The 20,733-nt window shown below is 41.4% G+C and overlaps 2 protein-coding genes across 11 annotated transcripts in view; one reads left to right on the top strand and one right to left on the bottom strand.

Annotated features, from left to right (window-relative positions):
• Nucleotides 1-16,362, bottom strand: part of ENTPD5 (ectonucleoside triphosphate diphosphohydrolase 5 (inactive)) — a 32,892-nt gene extending 16,530 nt beyond the window's left edge. For 8 of the 9 annotated variants that reach the window (XM_070377536.1, XM_070377539.1, XM_070377543.1 and 5 more), the window contains exons 1-3: nt 16,287-16,362; nt 14,095-14,173; nt 9,157-9,222 (exon numbers count right to left, since the gene is read on the bottom strand). The gene's annotated coding sequence lies outside the window, so the exon portion shown is untranslated. Of the gene's footprint in view, nt 1-9,156; nt 9,223-14,094; nt 14,174-14,849; nt 15,689-16,286 lie in introns of those variants that run through there. The other variant, XM_070377540.1, reaches the window with a different exon arrangement.
• Nucleotides 16,363-16,470: 108 nt separating this feature from the next.
• Nucleotides 16,471-20,733, top strand: part of BBOF1 (basal body orientation factor 1) — a 45,868-nt gene continuing 41,605 nt past the window's right edge. For both annotated transcript variants that reach the window (XM_070377531.1, XM_005893800.2), the window contains exons 1-2: nt 16,471-16,626; nt 18,897-19,125. In XM_070377531.1, coding sequence (XP_070233632.1) covers nt 16,556-16,626; nt 18,897-19,125 — 300 coding nt within the window. In that variant the 5' untranslated portion in view covers nt 16,471-16,555. The remainder of the gene's footprint in view (nt 16,627-18,896; nt 19,126-20,733) is intronic.

Below are 20,733 nucleotides of genomic sequence, written 5' to 3'. Positions count from 1 at the left end.
GTTTACTCAAACTCATGGCCATTGAGTCGGTGATGCCATCCAACCATCTCATCCTTTGTCGTCCCCTTCTCCTCCTGCCTTCAATCTTTCCCAACATCAGGAACTTTTCAAGTGAGTCAGCTCTTCACATCAGGTGGCCAAAGTATTGGAGTTTCAGCTTCAACATCAGTCCTTCCAATGAACACCCAGGACCGATCTCCTTTAGAATTGGCTGGTTGGATCTCCTTGCAGTCCAAGGGACTCTCAAGAGTCTTCTCCAACACCACAGTTCAGAAGCATCAATTCTTCGGCACTCAGCTTTCTTTATAGTCCACCTCTCACATCCATACATGACCACAGGAAAAACCATAGCCTTGACTAGACGGACCTTTGTTGGCAAAGTAATGTCTCTGCTTTTTAATATGCTGTCTAGGTTGGTCATAACTTTCCTTCCAAGGAGTAAGCATCTTTTAATTTCATGGCTGCAATCACCATCTACAGTGATTTTGGAGCCCCCAAAAATAAAGTCAGCCACTATTTCCCCATCTATTTGCCATGAAGTGACGGGACCGGATACCATGATCTTAGTTTTCTGAATGTTGAGTTTTAAGCCAACTTTTTCACTCTCTTTCACTTTCATCAAGAGGCTCTTTAGTTCTTTTTCATTTTCTGCCATAAGGGTGGTGTCATCTGCATATCTGAGGTTATTGATATTTCTCCCGGCAATCTTGATTCCAACCTGTGCTTCATCCAGCCCAGCGTTTCTCATGATGTACTCTGCATATAAGTTAAATAAGCAGGGTGACAATATACAGCCTTGATGTACTCCTTTTCCTATTTGGAACCAGTCTGTTGTTCCATGTCCAGTTCTAAGTGTTGCTTCCTGACCTGCATACAGCTTTCCCAAGAGGCAGGTCAGGTGGTCTGGTATTCCCATCTCTTTCAGAATTTTCCACAGTTTATTGTGATCCACATAGTCAAAGGCTTTGGCATAGTCAATAAAGCAGAAATAGATGTTTTTCTGGAACTCTCTTGCTTTTTTGATGATCCAGCAAATGTTAGCAATTTGATGTCTGGTTCCCCTGCCTTTTTTTAAACCAGCTTGGCTATCTGGAAGTTCACAGTTCATGTATTGCTGAAGCCTGGCTTGGAGAATTTTGAGCATTACTTTACTAGCGGGTGAGATGAGTGCAATTGTGCAGTAGTTTGAGCATTCTTTGGCATTGCCTTTCTTTGGGATTGGAATGAAAACTGACCTTTTATAGTCCTATGGCCACTGCTGAGTGTTCCAAATTTGCTGGCATATTGAGTGCAGCACTTTCACAGCATCATGTTTTAGGATTTGGAATAGCTCGACTGGAATTCTATCACCTCCACTAGCTTTGTTCATAGTGATGCTTCCTACGGCCCACTTGACTTCACATTCCAGGATGTCTGGCTCTAGGTCAGTGATCACACCATCATGATTATCTGGGTGGTGAAGATCTTTTTTGTACAGTTCTTCTGTGTATTTTTGCCACCTCTTCTTAATATCTTCTGTTGCTGTTAGGTCCATACCATTTCTGTCCTTTATAGAGCCCATCTTTGGATGAAATGTTCCCTTGGTATCTCTAATTTTCTTGAAGAGATCTCTAGTCTTTCCTATCCTATTGTTTTCCTCTATTTCTTTGCATTGATTGCTAAGGAAGGCTTTCTTATCTCTTCTTGCTTTTCTTTGGAACTCTGCATTTAGATGCTTATATCTTTCCTTTTCTCCTTTGCTTTTTGCTTCTCTTCTTTTCACAGCTATTTTTAAGGCCTCCTCAGACAGCCATTTTGCTTTTTTGCACTTCTTTTCCATGGGGATGGTCTTGATCCCTGTCTCCTGTACAATGTCATGAACCTCCGTCCATAGTTCATCAGGCACTCTATCAGATCTAGTCCCTTAAATCTATTTCTCACTTCCACTGTATAATCATAAGGGATTTGATTTAGGTCATACCTGAATGGTCTAGTGGTTTCCTACACTTTCTTCACTTTAAGTCTAGATACAAAAGACAATTCAAATACAGACCCAGCTCCTGGGGACGATTTCAGCTTACTAAAAGAAACAGACAGATAAACCAATACCTGTACTCTACCATGGCAAGTTCTCTGACAGAACTATGCACAGGTATGCCAAGTCTCTTCAGTCGTGTCCGACTCTGCGCGACCCCATAGACGGCAGCCCACCAGGCTCCGCTGTCCCTGGGATTCTCCAGGCAAGAACACTGGAGTGGGTTGCCATTTCCTTCTCCAATGCATGAAAGTGAAAAATGAAAGGGAAGTCTCTCAGTCGTGTCTGACTCTTTGCGACCCCATGGACTGCAGCCTACCAGGCTCCTCCATCCATGGGGTTTTCCAGTGGAGTGGGGTGCCATCGCCTTCTCCGATGCACAGGTATAGTTCTGTGCATATGGCAGGAGTGGATATAAGGGACAGTAACTCATCACAGAAGGAGGATGGGAGTGGGAAGGGAGTGGGAAGCTTTTTAAGGGATGAGAGGTATAAGCTTGGTCCTGAATCAGAGGCAGGAATTACCATGGAAGTAACACAGGAGAATTCTGAGAACTTCAACTACTACAAGTTCAGTATGGCTGGAATGGAGAGGTGTAACAGAATAGAGGACAAGTGTGAGAAAGAATTGTTCTGGAGGTATCAAATCAGATTTCCAAACAAGTGGACTTGTTTTCCTTAAACAGTTCCCTGGTGACACCTGACTGCTATTAATGTCTTTCTATTCCCTCCTTAAGCAAATATCACTATTGACTAACGTATTTCCCAACAGTGTAAAATAATGGGATGAGAGAGGTGATTAGGAAGGTCTACCAAAAAGTCTGAAAACACTGAAATGTAAAAGCTCCCACTGCCAATTCTTCTGAGTTCCACAGCAAAGTTGACTTTAACAAAGTAAAAATTGAACATAAAGCAAACTTAAAATGTAACTGAATGAAATTTTTAAACAATAGGCTGATGGGAATGAATTAGCCCAAACACCTAGAATGTAAGTTAGGCAAAATAAAACCAAAGTGGATCTAACTGGGTAAGTCTGGGACAGATCTCAGCACAGTGAGCAATGCCTCATTTGAGAATATAACTTAGGACTTACAGATCTAATACCAAGGGCCAAGGGCCACAGCCCCAGAACACCTTGCTATTTGAAGGGTGTATAGGGGAAAGAAAGAAATAGCTTTCGTACTCCTAAAGCCAACTACAGAGCCTGGAACATGTCAGACTTCAGTAAATACATTCTGAACGGACCTGGGACAATTGGGCTGATGGTATCTGCAGATAGGAGCACTGAGGCAGGGAGTACCACTTTTCCCAGGGTCTTACTATGGCTATGTATCACATCCCCAACTTTATTCCCTCCAAAGCAGCCCACAGGAGCGCTGTTCTAGGAAGTCTGTTTATTCACATATGTATTCATTCAGCCATTCCAGAAATGATCAGTTGCCTAATGCTACTTATAAGTACAGCATGCAAAGATGAATCGTCTTAGATCTGCCCTTTAGGAGACTACAGTAAACAGGAAAAATTTAATTTAATTACCTTTGTGAAGTTAAAATGTGACAAGCAGCACAGTTCTATGCTCTGAGATTTCAAAGCAGGGAGAGATTATTTGGAGCTGGAATGGTCAGAGAAAGCTTTGTGAAAGGGGAAGCTTCTGAGAAGGGTAATGAAGAGGGGAATTAGGACATGGGAGGAGTGCTTTTCAGGAAAAAAATAAAATATGAATCAAGACCTGGATGGAGAGAGGATGGAGCAACCCCAAGGGACAGTAAATAGACCAGATTGTTGTAGAAAACAAAATTGGAAAGGCAAACTGAGATCAGATAGTAGAATACACCAAATGCTCAGCTACGGAATTCAGACTTGACTTTGCAGGCGATGTGAAGCCACTGAAAATTTTGAGCAAGGAGTGTCACAGATATGAATCTGGCAGTTACATGTAAGAATCAGGGTAGGGAGCCTTGGTAGGTTCCACTCACTTATCTAATAACTACATCTTTTTAAATGAATAATTAAAATGGTAAAGGAGCCCAATGCACAGATGACTAAATCTACCTAGAGGATTAGGAAAGGCATGAGATGACATTTGAACTGATTACAAAAAGTGAACAGAAGTAACTACATAAATAAGAGAGACATGTGGACAAAGAACAGAGGGACTATAGAAAGATGAAAACGGCAAGGAAATTATGGATAGTTTGATTTCATTTTTAAATTTCCTCAAGAACTTCTTGTCAAAGGTTGAGAAACAAAATGAAAACAAAGAATAGGTTAGAATGGAAGAGATTACAGGGAGGTTAGCATTTAATGCAGAGGAAAGACCAGCCAAAGGAAAACAGTCTGAGGTGATCACAGCTACCGTTTATTGAGATCTTAACATCCGCCAAGCACTATGTGAAGTATTTCACATGGGTTATCTCATTTAATCCCACAATACCACTCTGTGAGGCAGATTTTGTAATTAACATCCCCATTATAGAAATAAGAAAACTGAGGCTTACATAATTTAAGACCACGCAGCAGTTAAGAGAGTCCAAAATCAAACTTAGATGGTCTAATTCTAGAGCCCAGCGTTGCCTGCTAGGTCACAGGAGGGTCAGCTGATATGGCACCAGGGAAAGGCAGCTGTCCGGTGGGGAAGAGCACAGGGCCGAGAAGGATGGTCAGAGACTAGCCAGAAGTCAGACTGGCACCAGGATGTGAGAGTCTCACAGCAGCTTGGTTTCCTTCCTCTGTATGACCAAGAACTTCTGATCTGTGTCCAGCTGCTCCACCTTTATTACGTTTCCAGAATCTAACCGTTTCTGACCACTTCCACCACCACTGTCTTGGCCCAAGCCACCATCATCTTTCATGCGGTTTATTCTAACATTCTCCTATTTGATCTCTGCTTTTACCCTCACTCCCCTAGAGTCTAACACACCTTTCTATTGCAAAGTCCAGCAATCACTTCCCATACCCCTCAGAGTAGCAAGGTCCAAACAGGATTCACGGATCCACCTGCTGTGCCTCCCACTTCATTACCTCTGACCTCACTACTAATGGTTTTCATCTCACTCGCGCCACCCACACTGACCTCTGTGCTTAAATATCACACATGGTCCTGCCTTAGGGCCTTGCTCTAGCTGTCCCCACTCTCTGGAACCATCTTTTCCCAAACATTCACTTGATCAACTTATTGTTCAGATGCTGTTTCCTTACAGACATCTATCTCGACTACTATAACCACCTCCCTTGTGTGTCCCCTACTTCCATCTCCTTTCTCAATCCTCCTTACACTGATTTACTTTTTTTCTCCATACCACTCATCAATTCTAACACACTAGATGGCTTATTTACTATGCTTGCTATCTGTGTTTCTCTGATATAAACTCCTTAAGAGCAGAAATCTTTTTTTGTTTGTTTGTTTTGTTTTGATATAACCCAAGCACCTAGAAGGGTGTCCAAGAAGGTGTTCAATCAGAAATAACAATAGGTAGCACTGACACATAAACACTCCAATGTCTAAACCAGATTAACTAGTGGGAAGTTGCTATATATACAGGGAGCCCAGATGGGCTCTCTGTGATGACTGAGAGGGATGGGAGGGGAGGGGAGAGGGCAGTTCAAGAGGGAGGAATATATATATATATATATATATATATATATATATATATATAAAACTGACTTAAGCTGTTGTATGGAAGAAACCGACACAACATGGTAAAGCAATCATCCTCCAATTAAAAAATAAAAAAAATAAGTGACATAGTAATAAACTACAAAGTGACATAAAAAGGGAGAATACTTTCATAAGTAAATGAATATTTAAGAAGGAATATAATGATTAATGAATACCTTCAATTTGTGTTAGAAGAAACTATCATTTTCTTTTTCTGAATCTGTAAGTCCGATAGCTAAACTGAACTTCTTTAACCAAACACATTCAATTGTTAAAAATGTTATAAGGCGGTGCTAGTGGTAAAGAACCTGCCTGTCAATGCAGGAGACCTAAGAGGCATGGGTTTGACCCCTGGGTCAAGAAGATCCCCTGGAGAAGGAAATGGCAGTATTCTTGCCTGGAGAATCCCATGGACAGAGGAGCCTGGTGGCCTGCCGTCCACGGGATTGCAGAGTCAAACATGACTGAAGCCACCGGGCACAGATGATAGTAAGCGCTGTTTACATTGTCCAGATTCTCTTCTACACATAAAACCAGTAAGTATTTTAGAATACTGTCCCTTAGTTATCTATTGCTGCACAACAAACAACTCCAAAACTTAGTTGCTTAGAATGACAACAGACATTTATTATTTCATAGTTTCCGTAGTTCAGGAATTTGGAAGTGATGTAATTAGACAATTCTGGCTCAGGGTCTCTCATGATACTGTAGTCAAGATGCACGCTGGGACTGCAGTCATCTGAAGGTTTGGCTAAGGCTGAGGACCCACCTCAGTGGCTGACAAGCTGGTTTTTTGGCTGTTAGAAAAACACCTCAGTTGCTTCCCACGTGGACTCTCCATAGGGCTTTAAACGTCTTCATAATATGGTGGCTGGCTTCCTCCAGAGTGGGCAATCCAAGAGAGGGCAATGCAAAGGCAGCAATACTTGGTATGACCCTGCAGGTCATAAACTATCACTTCCCTGTATTTCATTGGTCATACAGACCAATGCTGATACAGTGTGCAAGGAACTACACAAATGTATAAATACTGGAGGTGAGGATCAGTATTGATCCTTGGAGACTGGCTACTTCCAATTATAACCAGTATCTGTATAATGTTTTGTGTTCAGCTTTTTTTCACAGTTTATATATATTTCTATTAACACAACTTACATACTTCTTGCTTTAGAAACTATGTTATTCCAATGATATGAACCCTTGAAAATTAAAAATGCCATGGACTTTTAACTGCTCTGAAAATATCATATCCCACTAGTTTAAGCCATCCATTTATGTTATAGTTACAATATTTTACTTAAGGAAAAGAATTAAAGTCAGAAAAACTACAACTCAAACAATGTCCTGCTTGTTCCTAGGAGTGAAAACAAATTTAAATACTTCAAATAAAAGTCAGATCATTTTAGAAACAAGTAGGAAGAAAAGAGTCACTACATTTCAGATTGCAGACATCAGTTAATAACTGAATAATAAAAATTAAATACTGAATCAAGGAAAATAAAGAGTGAAAATAATTATACTAACAGAATAGCAACTTATACAGAGAAAAAAATCCTAACACAATGGTAGCATTAGTTATTAATACTTCGGTACTCTAGAGATATTTGGTAGAAAAGGTTAAGACTGACCACTAGCATAGATTTGAAAACCACAGAAAAATTTTATAACCAGCATTTTTAAAATATTAACTAGATAAAAGAAGGTTTCTTAAAAAAACAACTTTTGTTAGATCATTGCCAAGGAGCTATAATAAGACCTGTGAGCATGGAAACTGCAGGGGAGAGACTGAACAGTAAAAAGAATTTCCCAACAATATGCGCTGTTTCATGAGATGGGGAGAGAATTTTGACCCAAGGGCTCAACCCACATCTGATCACATTGTCCAAATGGATTCACAGATCAGAAGGCTGGTGAAATGAGAGTTCTTTTAAAGTCCCTCCAACACTAAGATCAAATACTCTCCCAAAAAGGAACTAGAATTCATACACTGGTAGTTACCAACAAATATAAACTTATTTCCTATGAACAGATTAGTTCTTTCTATACTTTATTTCATTTTAATCAAAACATTATTAGACATGTGTCAAGAAGGGCCGCTCTGTACAATGAACCATCTGAGTCTTATACTGAAATGAGATGAGGCAGTGCATGACTTCATTCTTCATTGTTTCAGGCCTGACTTAGCTACAATAATCACTGTACAGGGAGAGCTCTTGCTATTGCTGCCTCGCTTTCTTCACAAGTCAAAAGGCCTTTTTTCACCCATTCATTAAAAGTAGGAAGTCCTTTAGGTAAGAAGATACTATTAATCAGGAGGGGATTAATACTGCCCCAATAAGCAAATAAAATGAAAATCTACAGTGATAAACTATCTCTGCCTCCAAACCCATATCCATCGTGGGAGGCACTTATTTACAGAAGAGTAATTGCAAGGATCAGTGCCATTTGTCACTGGTTATATTGGCGTTTGTGAGAAGTGAGAACGTATTTTCCCTTTCTTGTTATTAAGTGAAAAACAGCTGCTCCTTCAAACACGTTGAATCCAAATGAACAACTTGAGAAAGGTAAATATTACAATGACATCTCATGTATAAAACCAAGAACAGGGGCTCCACATATGTACATTTCCTCAAATATGTCTTTATGATACATCTTCTCTAAATACCATAACATTTATTTTAACAGTGTTTGGTAAAAATGTTCCTAAAGTGACATATTTTATTCATGGTCCAGAGTTATGATTATGACCATCAGTTATATTTTTCTGTAAACTTGGGATGCCTTTGGGGACTATAGGTCTAGAGGACTGTTTGCCCTTCTGTCAAGAAATAGTCCCAGACTGCTATGCTTTTTGAGCTAGTTTTCCTCAACATCATGCTATCTGTTATCACTGATCAGTGCCGTCATGTGCCTGCCTCCTTCAGTAAGCTGCCACCATCTAATTTTGAAAACTCTTTTGTGGGACATGAATCAAAGAGTCACAATTACTAGACTTTTACGTCAACTTACACAAATGAGGGCCTCTCCAACAAGGACTGTGGAATCTGTGACAGCTTTTACTGGCTCATTAATCTCTTTCCATTTACTGTGAGCTCTCAGCTAGGAATAAAAAAGCAGAACTCTGACCTATGGGACTTCCCTGGTCCAGTGGTTGAAAATCTGCCCGCTAAGGCAGGGGGTATGGGTTTGATCCCTGGTCCAGGAATACTCCACATGCCTCGGGGCAACTAAACCCGTGTGGCACAACTGCTGAGCCCTCGCTCTAGAGTCCGTGAGCTGCCACACTGAAGCGCACAGCTTGTGCTCCACAAGAGAAGCCACCACAGTGAGAAGCCCACTCACCGCAACTAGAGAGAAGATCCCGCTCGAGGCAAGCAGAGAAAGAAAATGCCTGTGTGTAGCAACAAAGACCTAGCATGGTCAAATAAACAAAAGGAAATCTAACCTACGGAAAAAGAGGGTATGACTTTATATAAGTTACTTACCAATATTTTCTTTTCCTTCTGGGCTTTCCACTTTGTTTCCTTTAACTAATGTATCACTTTTTCAACCTGTAGAAGATGGATACGGATACCCATAAGAGCAAAGTTCTTTTTCCTTTTTTTCCTTTCTCCTATTTTTGATGGAATTATCTCTTTCTGTATTTCTATTTCCAATCTATTTAGGTTTTGGAAAGTGGATCATCAACCTAATCTCCTAACTTGTAATCTAGTACTCTTGGCCTCTTTCTCGTCTTTTAAAATTTCTTTTCATACAAACTACAACGGCAGCCACTCTAATAAAACCACCCGTTTACAAAATCAGCGATAACAAGAGAAGGCAAGTTACACTTCCTGTAAAAGCTAGAGTATATTTTTGAGTTTATGCACTTTGTGAGTTTGTTTGTTTTTTTTTTTTTGCTGTGAAGAATTCAAATACCAGTTGTGTCTTCCACAATATGACTGAGAGTGGCACTCTATTACCAAATGAATATGTGGTCAGAAGGGACCTAGTCAATCCCAGTCACAGGTACATACCTACAAGACTGAAAACAGGAACTCAAACAGTATTTTTACATCAACGTTCACTGCAGCATTATTCACAATGGCCAGAAGTGGAAAAAACCCAAGTATTCATTAACAGATACATAAACAAAATAGGGCACACACAAATACAATGGAATATTATTTAGCTATAAAAAGCAAAAACTTTCTGATACATGCTACAGCATGAACCTTGAAAATGTTATGCTGAGACATAGAAAAATATGATTCCATTTACACGAACTATCTAGAAAAAGCAAATCTGCAGAAACAGAAAGTAGCTTAGAGTTTACCAGGGGTTGTGGTGAGGGGAGAATGCGAGCTATTGCTTAACAGGTCCAGAGTTTCTGCTGGGGTGATGAAAAATGTAAATAGAGAATAGTGATAGCTGTACAACACTGTGAAAGTAATTACACCACTGATCTGCACGCTTAGAATGGTTAAAATGACAATTTTTATGTTATATATATTTTACCACAGTAAAAAAAATTCTTCAAAAGCAGAGGGAATCAAGTACTGCAAACGTAAGATCATAAGAGGAAAGACGGGCTATTATCTCAACATAGCAACAGTTATGACAATCCTCACCCCTGAACCACCTCATGAGGCAATTATGACTTAAATTCTGACACTCAGAAAATGTCTTTAAGCATCTGAGTTTATATAGTATCTTCTATTCTCTCAGAAAGAGAAAGTTAAACTTACCAATGCAACATAAACCTGAAAACTGTACATTCAAGACAGGATGTAAATAATGTAATAAACTGTAACTATAGGGCCTCCAAAGCAATTATTAAACAACTAACGCTTCTCCAGGTATTCTCTTGGTTTCCCAGAATGGAATGAGTGACATTTACCCCTACGTATGCAATTTTGACCACAGTTCTATTAAGTTTTATTTTTAAAAACACTCATATTGTGTACATACCAATACCCGAACTCAAAACAAGAGACACCTCAAATTGGCATCTCCAAACAACCCCCTTTCTCAGTGCCCCTGCCCAATTAAGAGAGGGTTAAATGGATTCTCTAATTTCCTATTCCTGTTAATGGTACCACAAGTTTTCTAATTTATGATGCAAAATTTTCATCATCTTTGCATTCTCCTCTCTCACACCCAATCTCTTATCAAGGACTAATGATTTTTGCTTTGTAATATCTTTCCCATCTCTTTCTCTTTCTTCTTTCGTAGCCTCTTACTGATTATCTAAAGCCTGGCCTTTATCAACTTCAGACTTTAGACCACTATAGCCTCTTAACTGGTCTTCCAGTCACCAAAGTCTCTCTTCTCAAACCCATACACGACTGTTTCTAAAATGTTATTTGCATCATTTTCCCACTAGACTGTAACTATATCATGGTAGGGATTCATTCACCTTTCAACACTGAACAATCTGGCATGTAATACATTTTTAATTCATCAGTGTTTATTGAATGAATTAATGAAATCATAAGTCCTAACACTTTCCTTCTAAAAACTTTCAATTTTCCACTGCCCTTAACAGAAGTTACAAACTCAAATACTGAAATACTTACTGGGGCCAGGCGGAAAATATAAGTGAGTAAAGATGTGTGTAATCAACAGGAAGTGGTAGGGACTGTGCAAACTGGAAAGCACATGTCCCATCTAAAGGGTAAGTTACTTGCTGTTCCCACAAATTGCTGCCATGATGAAATACAGGCCTAGTATGTTGCCAGGTCTTCTGATTTTTCAAGATAAGCCAAGAGCACAGATTTCTACGTAGAATCCGGTTTTTAAATGTGTGTATTTGTTGCTCAGTGTCCAACTCCTCGTGACCCCATGGACTGTAGCCCGCCAGGCTCCTGTCCGCAGAATTCTCCAGGCAAGAATACTGGAGTGAGATGCCAGTGACAACTAATACCATTTTAAAAAAACCAAAACACGACGCAGGCAAAATGAAACATATCTATGGGCCGAATCCAGTCCTTAAGCTACAAGTTGGTGACTCCTTGCTCTGTAGGATAAAAAACTTGCCTAACATTCTAAGTCCTTCTAAGTCCCAGGCTATTCTGCCAAAGTTTTTGCCCACTACTTTCACACAAGAACACCTTGCTCTAAGCAAGCATCAGAATCACCTGCGGGGCTTGTTAAAATATATAACTTGATTGCAGGCTTCACTGTCAGGATTTCCAGTTCAACACAGTAGGTCTCAAGTGGGGGCTGAGAATGTGCATTTCTAACAAGTTACCAGATGATGCTGACACTTACAGGTGCGTGGACTATCCTGTGGGAACCACTGCTCTGGTTAAATTACACTCTGTCTCAAACACACTGATTCTACTCATTTGGTCCACCTTCCCAGAAAGTCTTCCCTTTTACTTTTAGCCTACCTCCTCCTGTAAACTTCCTATGACAGTCTTTCTTTCTTTTTTTTTTTTTTTTTTTTTTCGCCCGCCCGCTGGGCCTCCCAACCTGCTGGGGCCACGCCACCGAGCCCAGAGCCCCAAGTCCGAGCCCGGAGCCGGTACCTCAGCCCCGCGGCCGACTCAGCGCCGCGCGTCCTGTGACAGTCTTTCATGCCTCCAAACTGCTGTAGCATTTAAAGTTCATACCATCTCCCCTAATTCATCACTGCTTGGTGGAGATGCATAGCTTCCAACTGAGGTTGTATAGTCTTAGAGATCAACGATCAGGTCAGCATCTTATACATCTGACTGTAGGCCATTTGAAGGCTGGGGCCCTGTCTTGGTTCCCACTGTACCCCTTGAGCTATCAGAGCCTGGTATTCAGTTGGTATTTACTAAACATTTCTTAAACGAATGAAAATTGGACAGACCCATCAAATGAAAAGTGCAGATAGGTGGACCTGAAATTTGGGTATATAACCTTTCTTAAAAAACTGACTTTAAGTATTGTCTAATGGTTTTTCAGAATGGACAATAAAAACTAAACATTTTGCAAATGAATTGTCAATAGATAATAATTATCTGTGGCAACAGATTTTGTATGTAAATAAAACAGTGAATGTTTAAAAAAAACCTGAAAATTTCTAAGATTAAATCTTTTATTTGTACCATATGGCTTCTCTGGTGGCTCAGTGGTAAAGAATCTGCCTGTCAATGCAACAAGATGCAGGAGACATGGGTTCAATCCCTGGGTCCGGAGGATCCCCTGGAGTAGGAAATGGCAACTCACTCCAATATTCTTTCCTGGAAAATCCCATGGACAGAAGAGCCTGGCAGAATGAGTCCATGGGGTTGCAAAGAGTTGGACATGACTAACCATGCACTCATGCAACAACAAAATGCAATGAAAAAGTAGGATGAAATTAACTAATCCTCCATAATATTCAGAAATATTGATGAGTCTCCTTCAGATAGAGTTTGGATGACAATATATTTATTCAAGATTCTAAAGGCTGTGTAAAAACAAGATCAGAAATGGTTTACGTAGCTTCTCCAACTTATAGAACAGCATCAGTGCTATCAGGCAATTTCAAGGATGAATTACAAGTAGAAATGATACTGTGCAGGGCCCTATAAGGCTCCTGGGCACGAGGCCTTTCTGTGTTCCCCATTCCTTTGATTATAAGAAACAGCCTTCATTCACCCTCTTTGACGTTCCCTGAGTTTCAAGCGGCAGATTCAAGAAGTTGTTAATTAGGGAAGGGAGTGAATGTGAGACCAGGGTTAAACAGCCAGGAGCAGCCTTGGGTCAAAGTCTTGTTTCCCATTAATGCATATACGCAAAGATATCTTTGAGCTATTCTGCAGATACTGAAACTCCCTCCAGGCGGGAGAAGTTATGATATGCTGCCCACGAGCATGTAGATGCCAGATCAGTTAAACTTGAGGCTGACGGATGTTGACTCCTACTTACCAACTCACCACCAAACCATCAGAAGAATGTCCACGAGCTGATCACATCCTGTTTTACTATAAAACTTGTCACTATTTTCCCCACGTTGGAACACATGATTTCAAGAGCATGAGCCTGCTGTGTCCCCCTTTGCCTGGCAAACCAATAAAGCTCTTCTTTTTTACTTCACCCAAAACTCTGTCTTTGAGACAGAGAAGCCGAGAATCTGGTGTCAGAAACTCGGTCTCCAAGCTAAACCAGAATAAAGCTACAGATGCCTTTACAGAGTAAACCTAATTTTGGAGCTACTGGAAGAAAAAAAAAAAAAAAAGAAATAATAATATGTAGTTTCAAAATAATTTTGAGATGTAGTCTTAAGTTCTTATTTGGCTTTTTGAGCAACTCCACACCTGATGATATTAGAATCAATGGGACAACAGAAAAGTTGACATTATTTGGCAAAGACAGAAAATCCAATTTGGGAAAAACAACAACAAAACAACCCAGGAGCAAAAGAAGCACATTTACAGCTTTAAGATAGCAGAGATATTACCTTACATTCAGATACCTGCCCTACCTACCAGGACCATAATGATCTTGTCTGCGTGAGGATTCAGCCAAGACACTCTGCATTTCTATGTTAACCAGGAACTATGCACACTGGGCGGAAAAAGAAAAAAAAAAAGAATTACAAAACCAAGTCAAAAAAATACCAAGTGCTTATCCCAAGTTTTAAAAGCATTAGCATTCTAAACAATAAAACAAAGCAAATTTACTCAATGAAATAAACCTCATAGTAAAACTACAAGAATGTATGAAAGGAAACGCTACCAGATGAACTGCTAAATAGCAACTTCCTACTTTTACAAATGGATGATTGAATAATAACATCTAGTTCTTTGGCAGAGAATGTGGAGGTTCAGAAGACTGTAGATTCTAGAACTACCTCTACTACCTCTACTACTACGGTGTGAATCTGGGCATTTCTCTTAGCCACCCATATTCAAGTCACAACAGTTTTAACTACAAACTTAAAGTCAATAAAAAATATTTTGTATGATAAAATAACTAAGAAGTACATGCAACTAAAGTTATTATGCACATATATTAAGAAATAACCTTACTACAGTCAAGTTTTCGTGTTTATAAATGAGTCTACACACAACAGATGACTTGGACTGACTTTCAGGTTCACAGTAACCAATTTTTTAGAATGAATTCTAAATATAAAGCCTCTAATAGGAGATATCCTACACTCTTTTCTGCAAGTTATCAGTAGGGTAATTTTCAGAACCCTGGACATATCAAGTGGTAAAGAAATTGGTAAAGAACTCGCCTGCCAATGCAGGAGACATTAAAGAAGGTGGGTTCCATCCCTGGGTCGGGAAGATCCCCTGGAGAAGGGCACTCACTCCAGTATTCTTGCCTGGAAAATCCCATGGACAGAGGAGCCTGGCCGGCTACAGTCCACGGGACTGCAAAGAGTTGGACACGACTGAAGCGACTTAATACGCAGACATATAAAATCAATCATAACTTTGTAGATTCTATATCAGAATAAACCTCTTCAATGTATGGTAGTTCCATCATGGACCCACGGAAGTGTGACATGCAAATGGGGGCGAGGGGGAAGCACCAGGAATAGAGTAAGCCACTATCATGCCAGCAGATGGCATGGCTAAGATTTTCAGTGCTTATTAATATTAACAATCAGCAAGTTCCCTCTTAACCACTCAATTCAGAAACATCAACGACATCGCTGGGAAAAAAAGCGGGGGAAGTGGAAGGTTTGAATCAGAGACATCTAGAAAGGTTGCAGGGATTAAGTTCTCCTTAGAGAAATGGAGAAGATGCACAATGAAGTTTTAAAGGAAATTTTTACATTCAACTTGAAAGGGAGACTAATGCACAGCAGAGCTTCAATCGCAAGTTTCCTAACTGTTGTCTCGGCCCCCAGAATTCCCTGTCTTCCTCGATGACTCACGGACAAACTCATTGAATGAAGAAGGCATGATCACAGAGCTCCTCCTCTGAAAAAACACGAACCATCCTTTTGAGAACTACTCCTTTTCACAGGTGTGCGCGGGGTTGGTTGGGGCGGGGGGGAGGTGACGACACCAAAACAAAAACAACACAGCAAAAGGCCTGAGCTTTCAACTTCACGCGACTCGCGGAAAAGGAAGGGCAGCACACGCAGGTTATTACCAAATGGGAATCTGGGGACGGCAGCGACAGGACAGAACGGGACCTGACACTGGGATACTCCTCACCAAGGACTCTCAACGAGGCCCCGGAGCCTCTCCGACCCCCAGGCTCCCCGACACCCGCGCGCCGCCCGCCTTACCCTCCAAACCACCCACCACCCTAGGACAAGTCCTCAACCGCCTCATCAAAACATGTTTAGCCTGGGAAGCCCGCTGGCTGCGCCATCCCTTACAGAACCAGCAAGGGTTAGGAGCCAGGAGAGGGAGAAGGAAACCAAGAGCCCGGGTGGCCTCGGGAGGGGCGGAGCCGGGACGAGAGCTGGGCGGCCACGGCCACGCTGGCTGCGGCGCGAGGGAAGGAGAGGACGCGCGGGCAAGACGCGAAACGCTGTGAACCCGGCGGAGGCAACGCTCCGAAGAACGGGGAGCGGCGGATCCAGCCTCCTCAGGGGAGAGCGCCCCTACGGTCGCGCCGCCGCCGCTGGCCAGTGGCTGGCCGGCTCCGGCCTCCTCTCCCGCCCAGCCCGGACCCCAGTCATGCACCGGCGCGCCCGCGCTCGCACACTCACCGGGCGCGCGCCGCCACGGCGCGGCTACCCGCCGCCCTCAGCCGGTCTCCGCCCCGCCCCCCGCGCCCGGCCAGTGGACTGGGCCCCGGTGGGCGGGGCAGGGGTGGGGCAGGGGAGGAGCTACGTCACGGGCGCGTGCGCTCTCTGCGCGCCGGCAACCGCTGGAGCTGATCGTTACCTGCGCGGCTTGGTGGTGTCCTTGGAGACGAAGCCGGGCCTGGGCGGCGCGGAGACAAGACCACGGCTGCTGTGCCCCGGGAGAAGCCAGGATGCCGGCTAAGGGGAAGGACAAAAAGAAAGGGAAAGGCAAAGACAAAGGCAAAGATAAAGACAAGAAGAAGTAAGGGGAAGCCACGCTGGGGTCCCTGCTCCAGGGCCTGCCCTCCGGAGATTCGCAGGCGCCGGCCAACTGGCGCCCTTTCCCCGCTTTCCTCCCGGACCCTTCCCTTGCTCTCCCAGCTTCTAAGAAGGACGGCTCCGTTGCTCAGAAATTCCCCAAAGGCATGCCATACCCCCCACTGCTTCAACTAAGACCGGAGTGTTGAGATTTGGGACCCTCAAATCTTTTAGACACAGCCCCTGCCTATGTGGAGTGTACTAACGAGGAGGTAGATAAATTCCCCAAGAACAGAAGTAACATAGGACCGAACTGAGTCATTTGAAAAGACCCTGATGCTGGGAAAGGTTGAGGCGGGAGAAGAAGGGGGCGACAGAGGATGAGATGGTTGGATGGCATCACCGACTCAATGGCCGTGAGTTTGAGTAAACTCCGGGAGTCGGTGATGCACAGGGAGGCCTGGCGTGCTGCAGTCCACGGGGTCGCAAAGAGTCGGATACGACTGAGCGACTGAACTGACTGACTGAGGACCGAATGAAATAAGTGCTAGTGGAGGGGAAAAGAACTAAAAGCGAGGAGGAAGGGTTAGTTCTGACACTGGAATTGAAGGTCGGAGATCCTCTAGACCTGTGCTGCCCAATAGTGTCGTCACCGGTCATGTATGGCTATTAAGATTCGTTAAAATTAAACTAAAAATTCAGATCCTCGTTTGTACCGGCTACATTGCGTGTACTCAGTAGGCCTGTGTGGCTAGTGGTGACTGTATTGGACAGTCTAGATAGCATTAACATCACAGAAAGTTCTATTGGACAGCACTGTTCGCCACCAGTGATTCTTAGCTGGGGAGGGGGGTAATTTTTGACTCCCTGAGGACGTTTGTCAAGGAGACATTTTTGATTGTCACATCGGGGGACCTCTAGTGGATAAGAGACCGAGTGAAAGTCGCTCAGTCGTATCCCACTCTTTGCGACCCCATGGATGATAGAGTATGGAATTCTCCACGCCAGAATACTGGCGTGGAGAAGATCCCTTCTCCAGCGGATCTTCCTGACCCAGGAATCGAACCGCATGTCCTGCATTCCTGGCGATTCTTTACCACCTGAGCTATCAGACCAAAGATACTGTTAAATATCCTACAGTGCACATTAACAACCTCCAGCCCCACTCCAGATAATCATGTGGCTCAGAATATTAGTAGTTGGGAAATCCTCAAGACCCAAAGATGCTCTAGAATAGGCACTAAGCGTTATTCACCTTATCTCCAGCACCTGGAAGAGAGTCGGAACCATAGAAGAAGCTTAATATTTGTTAAACAAATTAAGATGTCTGCTCCTGTAGGCTTCAACTTGGATCTTTTCCCCCCACCCCACCCCCGTCCCGGCAAGAACTGTGCTGTAGTGCTCTAGGTTCGTTATTTTTTGCCTGTAACCTGATCGATCTCAGCTGTGTGGTTGAGAGGCACTTAAACATCCTGAAGGATGTCTGGGTGATGGAAGTAATTCCTTGGGCCTTTTCAAGGATTCCTTTTGGTTCGAAGGAAACATAAAGGATTTGAGTATTCAGATTTCCCCAAATGATGAGAATTTCTGAAGTGGGTAAGATTGCTCTGGCATTAAACCTTCACAGGTTTGGAGTTGCTGCTAGATTGCTACTACATTTATTGGATGACCCTAGTCGTTCCTAGACACATTGGAATCATACATCTTGTCCAACAGCACTATATATGGGACCACAAGGGATCCTTGTAAAGTTTATAAAGTAATTTAAGAGAGTAATGCCTGCTCAGTACAGAGAGTTTAGGAAACCTAGTGAGTCAAACAGAACAAAACCACCTGTAATCCCATTATCCAAAGATAACCACTACTATCATTTTGGAATATTCTTTTTCTTCTTCCTAAGATAACAGCCCAATATACAAATTTATTTGCAATTTCCCCCCTAGAGTATTAATATAAGTATTCTACAGTGTGATTAAAAAAAATAACTGCATGTTTAGTCTTGCATTTTCTGGAAGTGCCAATGGCTTGTCACATTCCTAGAACTCACTAGCATATGTTTTCTATTTTTGCCCATTCATCTACAGTGCACATATCAACAATGAAACACTGAGGGCAATAGACCATATATATTTCTTACTAACTCATTCATCCAACAATATTTGCTCATATGTGCCAGGCAAATGCCAAGCAAAATAAATTATAATATAGAGAAAGGTGTAATACTAATAAAGTAGAGAAATAGTTATATGCTCTTGATGTCCTCTTCCTGTGCAGGAAGATCATAAAACTTGAGGAGTCTGTTTTGGAGAGAGCCAAGGCCAATGCCTCCCTTTGGGAGGCCAGGCTGGAAGTCACAGAACTTTCTAGGATTGAGTATCGTGATACTTCCCGGAGACTGGCAAGATGTAATGAAGAGTTAAAGAGACAGCAGTATAAAATGGAGAAAGACACAATGTCTGTATTGAACTATCTGAAGAAACAGGATCAGGAGAAAGATAATCTGGTAGGTAGGTAGAAACCCTCCCAAGCCTTAGTAACTATCTCTTTTGTTATACTGCTGTGGCTATGTATTTCCAGTATTTTAATTCCTTGAAACCTCATCCCACAGTTAAGACATTTCAGTTGACTTTTAACTCTCCTTTGAAGCAACATGTTATTTCAGAACGGCTTTACAGTCAGAATTGCCTTTTATTTTCATTCTTATCCCATGTTTTCTTGGCTGAAACAAAGATGATGCTAATGGAACATTATGATCAACTTTAAGAACAAGAGCATGGTGTATGATATATATATATATATTTTGATATTGATAACTATGAGTAATAATCTATAAAGCAATTTATTGATAATCCATGATCACATGGTTATGAATCTAGCAAACTGACTGTCTTCTGTTGGACCTGTTGAATCTTTATCTTACTGAACCTTGTTGAAATGTTGGGCATAGAGCTATCATTTTAGATCTGTGGGAAAAAAGGAAAGGAACTAACATTTTGGGACTCCTGTTTGTGCCAGGCACCATGTTGGATACTTTACCTCTGCTATCTCATTTAGTCCTTTTAATAACCCACTGTAGCCACAAATTGTCATTCCCATTTTACAGATAAAGAAATTGACTCTCAGGGCAGGTAGCTTGCCAGAGTCTCACAGCTAGTGGGTGTTAACGTGTGAATTTAGGTGTGACTTAAATTCATCTCTTTCCTAGCTGCCTCTTTGTGTCCCATGGTGACCTAAGGAAATTTGTATCATGTTTCATTCCCATGTATGTTTTTTGTATTTTTACTATAATAAATAGTAAAAATACAAATACACATAGTAGGCACTTATTAAAATATTTTTGCATGCATGCATGAATGAATGGGTTGTGATTCCACTGATGCTTTGAAAAAGTTAGCAATCAAAACTTAAGTTCAAGATGATCTGGAAGCATATTAGAGAAATCAGACAACTGAACACTTGTGTGGATTTTATGTTTTATTAAAGTAATTTTTTGGTACAGTATTTTTTTTTAACCTTCTTTCCTAGGCAACTTCCATTTTTAAAATTACTCTTTGATAATAGCATGCATTATCAAAATTATCTGCTATAAATTATTATTCTAAAATAAGCCTTTAGGCCAGCCATGCAAATAATTTTCAAAATTCATTGTATAAAAGATTTGTGGACTGCATTAGCTAATTGATATTGGTCTGCCTTTATCAGTATCACTTGTATTTCCTGATTTTCATCTGCCTCCATGTATCATAGGCCAGCATCTGACTGTAGCAAATACATAATTTTCTCATAGACATGGATACTCATTAAAACCAAAGAAACTTCTTTGGGAGGAAGAAGTAAAATAAATTATTCAATATACCCTGGTTAACTAGCTCTCTTATAATTTTGTTACTCCATACATGCTACTATATCCTAGAAATGCATTATTTGCTTAAACTTTATTTAAACTTTTTACAGTCTTCATGTTAATTATAGAAATATTAGAAGTGAAATGTGTGTTAAAAACTATCATATTTTAGATAGAATTAGGAGATTTCCCTTATGGTTTTTGTATTGAAGGCTTTGTTCAGTCAGCACAAAATAAATCTATTTTACACCTGTTCTGCATGACTTA

Source organism: Bos mutus, chromosome 10 (genome assembly GCF_027580195.1).
Source record: "Bos mutus isolate GX-2022 chromosome 10, NWIPB_WYAK_1.1, whole genome shotgun sequence".
NCBI lineage: Eukaryota > Metazoa > Chordata > Mammalia > Artiodactyla > Bovidae > Bos > Bos mutus.
This window is presented reverse-complemented; position numbering and strand designations above follow the sequence as displayed.